This window comes from Melanotaenia boesemani, chromosome 18, assembly GCF_017639745.1.
Source record: "Melanotaenia boesemani isolate fMelBoe1 chromosome 18, fMelBoe1.pri, whole genome shotgun sequence".
Lineage (NCBI taxonomy): Eukaryota > Metazoa > Chordata > Actinopteri > Atheriniformes > Melanotaeniidae > Melanotaenia > Melanotaenia boesemani.
Genome location: NC_055699.1, coordinates 28,919,250 through 28,930,414, shown reverse-complemented (window position 1 = coordinate 28,930,414; position 11,165 = coordinate 28,919,250). Strand labels below are relative to the sequence as shown.

At 42.6% G+C, this 11,165-nt stretch overlaps 1 protein-coding gene across 1 annotated transcript; it reads left to right on the top strand.

Moving 5' to 3' along the window:
* The first annotated feature begins 1,404 nt into the window (after window positions 1-1,404).
* Window positions 1,405-2,538, top strand: LOC121629272. The gene is made up of 2 exons (XM_041968907.1): window positions 1,405-2,272; window positions 2,324-2,538. The coding sequence occupies exons 1-2, from the start codon at window positions 1,405-1,407 to the stop codon at window positions 2,536-2,538; spliced, it is 1,083 nt and encodes a 360-aa protein (XP_041824841.1).
* Window positions 2,539-11,165: the final 8,627 nt, after the last annotated feature.

Here is an 11,165-nt window from a genome sequence, read left to right as displayed (position 1 = left end):
CCAAATCCTTTGATCAAAGGTTCAGTTTCATAATGCAGATAGATATTCTGCTCCTCTGGACAGACTCAGAGGTAGCTGTGGGCTTCATATGGGGGAAGTCAGACATATAACAGAAAGCACAGAGATGTTTAGCAGCAAATGCACACTGAATTGAAGGAGAGGGAGGATATTATTTTATTAGCAGGTGGTTTAAGCTGAGGTGATATCATTGGATCAGTCTTGAAATATTAATAATGCATGGAAAACATTTTGGATGTGACATTTGTTCTAGCCCAAAATGTCACATCATCACAGTTACATCTGACTTACAACTGATGTTTAAGTCAACATTTCACTAGTCCAGAAGGGCACAAACCAAACTGACATCTTGATTTTTCATTGTGTTCTATTAAAAATTTTAAACCCAATAAATTGCATTATTTTCTGTACTTAATTGCATTTTTACAAGCAACATTCAGTAATGAATTCAAAAGCAGTGTATTCCACAGTTTTCTTTTAAAAGTACTAAATGAAAAATAAAGAGTAACTTTTGGTTTATAAACAAAACTGCTTTTTTCTTACAGTAGTATTCCCTATACACAGTAGCAGCTAAAGTTCCTTTTATGAAACTCAAATCAAATATTAATGTAATAAATCAGATATTTGTGACAGATAAGGATGGAAATTTCAGGGCCTATTAGTTAAAGGGTACGAAGTCAACAGGACAAATGTCAAAGCTAACTTCCGTCTGATAGTACATTTCCAGCCATCAGGCGCTTTTACCTGCTGGAACAGACAAAAAGTAGAATTACAACCTCAGCACTGATATTTATATTTATTATGGGCGAAAGTTAGTTTTTTAATGATGTTTTAATCTTAAAAGCTTGAATTGAAAGCAGCTGGAATTCTTTTTGACTTGAAAGCCGAGAGCGGTCATGCTCACCTTTTATTTTCTCATGATAATGGGATAATTTATCTCCTTAACTCGAGAATACAAATTATTGAAATGCAGGATTACATGTACCGGTGTCTGGTTGCTGCCCTGGGACACAGGGTATGGCCGGGGGGAGGAGGGGTGTAAGGGTTTGAAGGGGGACTGAGTGGGGTTCAGGAGATTGGTAGGGGCAGGTGCTGGGGTGTGAAACAGGGGACATTTGTATGTTGTGTGTGTGTTTATGCAGTGGATGATGCTGGCAGGGGGAGGTGGTTGCTCCGAAGGCCAGGACCCAGGGTGGCTGCACTGATGGGGGGTTGCTGGTCCTGGGGGATGCCTGGTCGGCCGCATCTGGGTGGGAGGTGATGGGGCGGTGGCTGGGATGGATGGGGCTTGCTGTCCTTTGGCCTCCGGGGACGTCTCCCACAGGACATGGTGGGGGGGGAGGGGGAGGTGCAGGAATGTGAGATTGGGAGGTTTGTATGCTGTGCATGCGTGTGTCCCTAGTAGGCTGTGATGAGGGTGTGAACATTGAGGTGCTTCGGGATACAGGAGCTAAGCAGAGTAAGAAGGTGTGTGATGCTGACGTGACCTTGGCTGATGTTAAATCTTCGGTTGAGCCTGTTGTATGGTCTAGTTTGCCTGTGACCTTGTCCAGGGATGAGTGGGTCACGGCGCAAAGAGCGGACCATAGTTTGTCGGCTGTGTGGGATCAGGTTTTGACATACGATCCAATTGAGGATGTTGCGCAGGGATACTTTGTACAGAACAATCTGTTGGTGCGTAAATGGTCTCCATGTGACCATGGGGGGTTGGGCGAGCCCGTGTTTCAGCTGGTTGTACCTTATGCGTTTAGGAATGATGTCATGAAATCTGCGCATGATCATAGTGGTCATTTTGGGGTGCGTAAAACGTACTTGCATCTCCTGAAGCATTTTTTCTGGCCTCGTGTCAAGAAGGACGTGGCGGCGTACATTAAATCTTGTCACGTGTGTCAGCTGACTGGCAAGCCTAACCAGAAAGTTAAGCCTGCACCGTTGCAGCCGGTTCCAGCAGTGGATGAGCCGTTCGAGTATCTTAGTTCGGGTTTCAGCCCGAACGAGCTCGTCTTTGGTCACGCTGTGCGCAGTCTGTTGGCAGCTTTGAAAAGTAATCTGGTGTCCACCGAAGCTCCTAGGAATTTGATTGACTTCGTGACTGGTTTTCATCATCGCTTGTGTATGGCGGGGTGTATGGCGAAAGCGAGGTTGCAGTTGGCCCAAGATAAAGTGAAAAGGCGGTATGACCGCCGTACGGGTGATGATGGGGTGTTGCGGCCGGTTTGTTTCTTTTCCAGGAAGTTTAATCGCTATCAAAGCCATTATTCGGTTATCGAAAAGGAGGCACTGGCGCTAATTTGGGCATTGCAACACTTTGAGGTCTATGTGGGCGGCATGGTTCCTCTGGTGGTGTATACCGATCATAATCCCCTGACCTTCCTGAGGAGCTTAAAATCTCCAAATCCAAGGTTGGTCAGGTGGTCTCTATTCCTGCAGGGCTACGATTTGGACATCCGCCATATCAAGGGGCCGGATAACATCTTGGCGGATGCCCTGTCGCGCGCTCCATTGTCGTCTCCAGGTTGAGGTTAAGGAATGGTGATAATCATTAAGGGTACTGTTTATATCTGCTGCTGTGGACTCTGGGTCTGTTGCTGCCCACTAGCTTGCTCTCTGTGTCTCAGCCTTTCTTAAATATGCTCCACGGCGCCTGGTTGCGGAGGGGCGAGTGCTACTGGGGGGTAGTTTGGTGGTGGCTGTGGCTGTACCATGGGTCCTGTGTGGTATCATTGTACCTTGGTGGGTTGTCTCATTCTGGTTGTGTGCTTTGGTGTTATCTGTGGTTGTTTTTTGTATTTTTGTCTGTGAACCTTTGGTTCACAGCTTAAGGGGGAGGGTGTGACAACCCCAGAGCGGGCTGTATTTTGTCCGTCGCTGGGGACTTTACTTTTTGCTTCCCGCTCTCTCTTGTTTTGCCTCCTCCTCCTTCTCTCCGTCTCTGTCCTCCGTTTCTCAGGTGGCCAGTATGCTGCTCTGGTCTTCCCGCGGTACCTGGCGGGGGCGTGGCCCGTTTGGGCTTAAATACCAGGCCTTCTCCACCTGCGGGGCTCTCTCTTCGCGCCGGCCTGCTCACTTGCAGCACTCTGTGTCCTTTGTTTGTGCACTCATTAGTTCTTCCACTTTAGCTTTCCCACTCAACACCTCTCTACAACCAACACTTCCACGCATGACTGATGCTACAGATTGTACACATAGGTTACACTGTTAAGTTACTTTAGGCACCTTTTCTAAATAAATCTCTGTAATTGGCATCCCTCGTTGTTCCGCGTCTTGTTTGTCAAGTCTCTCACGAGCCGGGCTTGACAATATTGTGTGTGTATGGAGGTGTGTTTGTGTTCTAGGATGAGCGGGAGTGTGCAAGGACATAGGTGTCTATGTGGAGTGGGGAGGGATCACATGCACTTGTGGGAGGGGGGGGCTGGGTGGACCCGGGGGTGGTGTGCCGTGGGTCTAGGCTCTCCCTCTGTCCTCCTCTCATTCCCCATAAGCCATGTGGGGGGTGGGTGCCTTCTGGGGTTGGTGACGGCTCATTGCCTGCAGTCGCTGTATGGCCCGGTCGTTGGGGGCGGCTACTCCTGGCCTGTCTTGCCCTGGGGGACCTCCCGGGGAGTGGGGGTGCCCAATGCCACCAGAGGCTCACCATCCAGAGGGAAGTTTGCTTCCCTCTGGACTTACATTCCCAGACCCCTCTTCTTTCCCGCTTTCTCTCTCTCGCTCACACACACACACACATACACACACACATAGGGATTTGGGAGACGGGTACGTCATGTAGCGGAGGGGGCCATTCTCCATTTTAATTGCACTTCGACACCAAAACACAAGAAACACAACACACAAACAACATCTGGGGGGCGTGCCATGTAGTGCATGGGCAGGGCCACTACGATGGTCTCACTCCCAGTACAATGTGGTCACTGCCCCCCAATTTTAATTGCAAACAACACACACTTCATAAACAGTCAGGAGCGGGAGAGTAATGAGGACCTCTCACACCCTTGTTCCCTCTGGGTGTGGCCGGGGGCAGGCAGGGAGAAGTGTTTGTCCTGGGAGCCGGGACCTGGTATGACTGCACGAATGGGCTGCTGGCTCTGAGGGGTGTGCGGTCTGCTGCATCTGGGTGGGGGGTGGCTGGGGGTGGTGGTGTGGGCTGGGCTTGGGGCTCATTGTCCACAGTAAAACAGGGAGCTCTAAGCTAACCCTCAGTCACCACTCCTCATCACTGATCACTCCTTATTCCTCATCCTCTGCATGCTGACACAGTCAGTGAGCTGTCCAGTGGGTTTATACACTAAGAGATCTTTTTAGTTATTTTAGTGAGTTTGTATCTGGTACTTCAGTTGTTGTTGTGATACAATTGTGATATGTCTTTTTGATTTAGTTATTATTTAAGAACTCTTAATGACTGACAGTTCTGTTTTCAGTAAAAGCCATAGGAAACTTTCTGGTGTGTTCATGTACAAGTGTAACAGTTTGTTGTCTGGTGACGGTGTGGATTGAAGGTTGTTGCCTTCTGTCTGAGGTGTCTCCTCTTTCTTCTTTCTGCTTTCCCTTTTGCTTCTTTTTGCTGTCCTTCTTTTTTTGTCGCCTCTGGTCAGGTCCAGCAAGATAGATAGATTCCATGATTCAAAGCAAAAAAATAAATAAATGAATCAGATTATCAAAAGAAGCCTTATACCCATAAGCCTCCCCTTGGCAAAGCAAAGTTGTTTGGCACAACACAGCAACCAGACTATCATTCTGCTGCTATGATGCTGGACAGGACAGGTTAAAAAAAAAACAACAAAAAAAACAAACACACACACACACACACACACACACACACACACACAACAAAGAAAAGAAAAAAAAAAGAAATGCCGGATTATGAGTGGCTGGAGCTGTTCCTGGTTCATCACAGACCCAACACTGAGACAAACATTCAATCAGATTCACAAACTACTGTCGTGCAGACCGATACTAAAGCATCGATACTACCGATACTTGCTTTTTATAGCCCAGCGTAGGGGCGCAGCAGTGTGTCGATCACTCAGGCCGTAGCATCACGTGTGGAGCTGAACAGCAATGACGTATGATGTGTGTGGGAAGATAAAGAGGTATTGTAGCAGCACCACAAACCTCGTTAAACATTTTAGAGCCGACCATAACACAGAAGATCATTAAATTATGATGAGGAAGAGGAGGCGATTAGCGGGACAGGTGCTGCAAGGGCGAGGTACGTCAGTGTTGGATTGCTTTGATGCTGCACGCTGGTACAAACCACCATTCAGGGAGAGGGAATGAGAAGCTGTGTGCTGATGCTACATTTTGGGAAAGTATTTTTAATCTGTCTGCTATGTTCAGGTTTGTGTTGATGTTCAAACGACAGGAGTTCCCTCGTTCTAAAGACTATTGCATCTTGTCTTGTTGTGTACAGTATGGTTATGGTTATGAAATAAGAAAATGCTGCAATAAATATTTTTAAGAATTCAGCTGTGAAGTGTGTCCCTGAGATCAGCTCACATCAATTCAACAGGCCTAAATTCAGTCGGTGATGATGCCACAGAGGTAGTGTCGTTAAATATTTAGTAAAACAGCTGTTGTAGGGTTTTTAAAAATAGAAATACGGATGAAAAATATTTAATAGGATAGAAAAACAATAACATCGATCCCTCTGATTGGTTTGAACTGATGTAAATGGAATATTTTAATATGTAAGTGTTGACAAACATGCAATTTTGTTGCATTTATATATTTATTTTTGTATTTTACTGGTAATTTCTGTTTGATTCACAAAGTATTCTGTAAAAATGTGACTTCTACTTCCTTTCCCCTCAGCGTAGCTGCTTTGAAAGTTATTTTCCAAGTGTCGGTATTGGATCGGTATCGCCGATGATAGACCAGAGGACGTTGGCATCAACCTAATAAGGATCAAGGTTTCAAAAGATCCTGATGTTGCATTCACTGTTGCTGTGCTGTTTGGACCAGTGGTTTGCCCTGAACCTTCGATACTTTGACACCTTTAAGGGTCTCAGAAAGATTTTCATGGAGCTGGATGAAGATAAACTTTATAACAAAACATATGCTTTGAAAGATGTGGCGGCTATAGTGGCGGATTTCATTTAAAAAATTTCATTCTCAAAGTTGTGTTTTACTTTAGATAAATAAGTTTAAATCTTTTTTGTCATGGTTTATGATTTTGTAAATTTAATTTAATTCAAAGCCTTTATTGTCATTACACATAGTAGTGTAACAAGATTGCTTGGCACTCCGAATACATAAAAACACAAAGAGGCAAAGACATATAATAAATTATACATTAAAATCTATTTGATTGAATGTGTTTGCCTTTTCCAACTTCTGTGTTGTATACTGTTTATAGGAATATTTAGTTTTTTGAAGTACTTCGTAGTATCGTCCCAGCAGTAGAAGTTGGTCAAAGCTCACCGAGTTTGGCGAATCAAGGAGGTTTTCCTGATGGACGAGCCAAGCTAAGAGCTACACAGATGAAGGTTATGAGAGGAGCACATTTTCACCATCTGAAACAACAGAAGCTGCAAACTTCATACCAGTTTGAGAAAAGACAATTGTAATGTACACAGCATCAGTTTTACATATGTCACACACATGATGTCTAACAAGTTGTAACACTGATACAACCTGTTGAGCGATGTGCTGGAAAAATTTATTGTATTTACTTGAGCTGATATGAAAAGTTTAGGTAACTTCTGAGTAGCTGTTTGCTGGTTGTTCATAAAGACTCCTCCCTGGTTTTCCATTCTGAGACCACTCTGTACTGTCTGAAGCATGGCTCTGTTTATAAAAAAGTTCATTATTACAGCAGTCAAACAATTGTAGTCATTGGTCGCCAGAGCGGTAAAATACCACTTATTACCGTCATACAAAATACATCATTTTTTCCCCAAAAATACAAGGACAAGCGACAGTGACGAGAGCAAGGAGGAACCAGCGCCATACAGCTCCACTTTTATTGGAAACACAAAGTCACACTGGAGTTAACAATCATGCTAGGAAGGTTAGCTATGGCAGCTAGGGAGCATGAGGAGCGCCCATGGAATAAACATGATACAAGCAACAACAAAAAACACTGAGGTTCATGTTAACATTACAGCCGCAAGAAACAGCAACAGGCCAATGCAGCTTAGTGACCTTGGCACAGAAAAGCCCCAAAGACCACACTCATGCATAGCTTTCCTCTGCGCCTTTTCTCAAGAGGAAAAAAAAAGGTCATTCTGCATTTCGTGGTATGGGAGCTTTCCCTACCTGGAGTATTCAGATCAAGCAGATACTGCATACTGCTACCCATGCAGAATGTTTCAGGGACCCAGACCCATTGATGCAACTTTCAGTGTAACTGGTTCCCATGACTGGAGGCAAACAATGGAAATTGTAAAGGGACTGAACAAATACCATATATAAACATGCTTCATGCTTGTCGGACACGTCAACATGACTACTATCTTGGGCAGGGGTTTCTGACCCAGTCAGATCGATCAGACTGTGTCTGACACCAAGATGCCAGACTTTTGTGCCACATACGGATGTTCCCATGAAAGAAGCACCGAAACCAAGAAACATGGAATAACGTTTCATAAGTGAAATGTTGTTTTATATATTTAACTGTTATGAATGTGTTGGATTTGATGTTTTCCTTAAGCTAACATGAATGAGACTAGCTTAATATTATATTATATTAAAAATAATAATATATATGGTATTATAAATATATGTCTGACATTTATAATAAGCCAAACTGCTTGAAGATCATTTGGAAATTCAGTGAGTTATAATAATTTTAAGCGTTGATAGACCTCCACCGCTGTTGACTAATGCAGTAAGTAAACATGTCTTTTCCGGCCCGAGATAGCGGCCTCATTGATGCATCATTCCAATGGACAGCAGCATCAGAGGCGGCTCTACATGTATATACCTATGAACAAAGCCTCTAAAGAACACGTGTGAGGCCATGGGGAGGGACGAGGTAAGACGGATTCGCACAAGTAAGGACATTAAATTACACCAAGCAACTACAACTCAACAGATATGATGTGTCTGCAGTTACTGATGTGGAGTTCCTTACTGTGAACCAACTGCCCTTTAGAGGTGACCACGATGCATTCAGTTGAATGAATTAAGGACGGATGTGGGCTTTTTTTCTCTATTTTGAGTTTTCATTAAGGAATGGTGCAGAATTAGCAAAGATAGCAAAAACTATCCCGTGCAATGCAGTATACACAGGTCATGTCATTCAAAAGGACTTAATAGATGTGCTTAGTAAAAGTGCTTTAGTAAAAGAACATATATTGGAAGAAGTCGGTGAATACTCACACGCATTAAAAGCACACAGAACCAGAGACTCAACAGGGAGAGAAATATCTCCATAGTTCTTCGCTTTCTGAACCAACTTTGTGAACCAACTGAGGGCCTCCTAACAACAGACACTGCTAACCAGTGAGATGCAGTTATATTGACTGACACCATGACAGGTGAACTGACCACAGCTGGCCTGAGCCAGGTGTATGATGGTGCCTCCCTCATGTTGGGTAAACATGGAGGGGTATAAGCTGGTCCAACAAAAAACTAGACAGAGAGATACCATATGTTCCCTGTTAAAACATTCAGCTGCATTTGGTGGTCACCCATGCCCTGGCAGTTGAAAAGGTTGTGATGGATTTCTTCAGTGTTTGTAACATGTTGTACAAGTTCTGCAACCAGCCTTTGCCATTCTTTACAAAGGAGAGACACTCAAGTGGCTTTTGGACTCACGTTGGAGTGGACATTTTGCAACAGGTATGTTGATTAGGACTGATTAAGCTGATAACGCTGATGCTCATAGGTGGAAATCCCAGAGCGGACACAGGGGACATTACCCCTCTCGTGGTGGAGAGGTGGATTTATGCTAACACGTGTTTGCATGTGGTCGGCTACGGCGTAGCTGATGCTGGTGAGTTTGCTCTCGCATGCGAGCGTAGGGGTACACATCGTTTTGGTGTTGTGTTGCAGTTTTTCACAGAGACAGACAGATGACTAAAATAAGCATACAGTAGATACAACGATTGAATAGATGGTTAAAACATTTTATTTATAGACCTACAGACATATGTTATAATGTATACATATAAGGGTTGTTCACTTTTTCTGTGGCATAGTTTTAATATCTTGTATTTTTGTTTGTTACCACAATAAAATTTATATTTTGAAGAGTAGTTTGATGTTATTGGATTATTCAAGAAGGTATTTCCTTTATAGTTATGGAAGTTATCTTGAGCTTCAACGTCTTGTAAAGCTACTTTGATGGACTATAGTGGAAATTAGATCAGGTTGCAAAGAAATTCTGTTGGATGTGGTCATAAAGACTTATCAATATTATTTATTATTACCCTTTATCTATACAGACATGCAGTCTCATTTACAGGAGAGACTTAGCATGCGTCTTTGGATGCCACCTTCCACCTAATATTAATGGCTGAACATAGAAAAACCTGTATACAGAATATAGAATATGGACTAATACAGAACAATGCTAGAACTATTATAATTAGTTTTAACATCATTTAACATGCTGAAGGCTTAACCCTGCAAGGCAAGTTGCAAATGAGCTGGAGAGAGAGGGGGAGAAATTTTCTTTAACGTACCTGCCCGGAATTAAATTAATTTAATTAAATTAAATTTTAATGTTTATATTCCGCCCAAAAATGACATGGGATTGTATATTTGCAGCTGTCTGAATGACTCCCTCACCTGAAGATATTAATGATTTATTGTCTCTATTCTGCAGTCTTAGTCAATCTGAAATCATTCAATGACCTATCCACACGGCTTTAAGAGATCATCAGCAACCCGGCATTTGGAGCAGATCTGCACATTGAAGCAGGATTGTGGCAGAGCATGTCTGAGCCCGGCTTTAAATTCATTGCTAAGATAGTGTAAAAGATCCTTGCATATTGCTGTAGTCCAAAGACATGGATCGGCTGAGAGGCGAAGGAAGTATATATATATATATATATATATATATTTATCTAAACACACTGCAATATACCTACTGCTGAGCTAAATCACATTGTATTTATAATAACAGTAACAAACTTTATTTGCATAGAACCTTAAATGCAGCTGCATGTACCACGCGCTTCAACATGAACATAAAACATGTCCAAAACAAATGAATGAAAATAAAGTGAAAATTAAAAGACTGCATACAGCCATTATTTCACAATGATTAAAAAACATGTTTAAAAATATGAATAAAATAACAGAGTAAGAATAGAACACATACCAGCTCTATTTCTGGTTCGGTAGTAGAAGTACTGTGAGATTTACAGTTATCTCATTAAGCTATTTTAAAGCATTTGCATTATTATTTTTTAACTTTTTAGAATTTATCACTAATTTTTTAAACATTAATCACTTTAAATTGTCATGCCGTCCCCATGAGAAAACTGATTTGATATTTCTGTATGCAACACAATATTTTAGAACTTATCACTGGATTAGTTTGTTGCCGTCCTGCTGCACTGTAAATGTTGTTGTAATCTGTACAGTAACAATAAGGGGGTTTGGCTTTTCTTCTAGGTTTGCAGCTTATCCAAAGTGCATGCACTTCCGCCTTAAGAATATCCGCACCGAGAGAATTCTTGGTAATCCTAGCGCAAAGTGAGAGTGTCACAAAGCCATCAAAGACAAGATGCACAGAAAACTCTGCCCTTGCTGACTATGTGGTTGAGGAAATCAGTACACATCTAGACTGTAATGAAGAAACAGAGCTTTGCAGAATTTCTTACAGTTGCATTGACTCAGTATGAGGGAAAATGAAAAACATAATTGCGATCTGATGGAGGCACTGAATGCCCTGGATCCTGCGCAAGCCACATTCTTGGACGTCACCAAGGTGAGCCTTTACTTGACCTGGCAAAAACACCTGCTGTGGACTTGGACTCTGAATTTGAGGTGTCTCGCAACTTCCTTGGGAAACAAACAAATGGAAGTTTTGTCCACCAGATGAGGTGTTCAATGAAACAGGTGTTTAAGGCTAAAGGCAAAAGTTCAGTATTGTTTTTATTATATTCAAAAATCTTTAAAAGCTGCAAGGCTCCTATAAATAATTAAATGGCCTAGATTGTCATGGCATGGTCATTTGGGACATTTAAAATAAA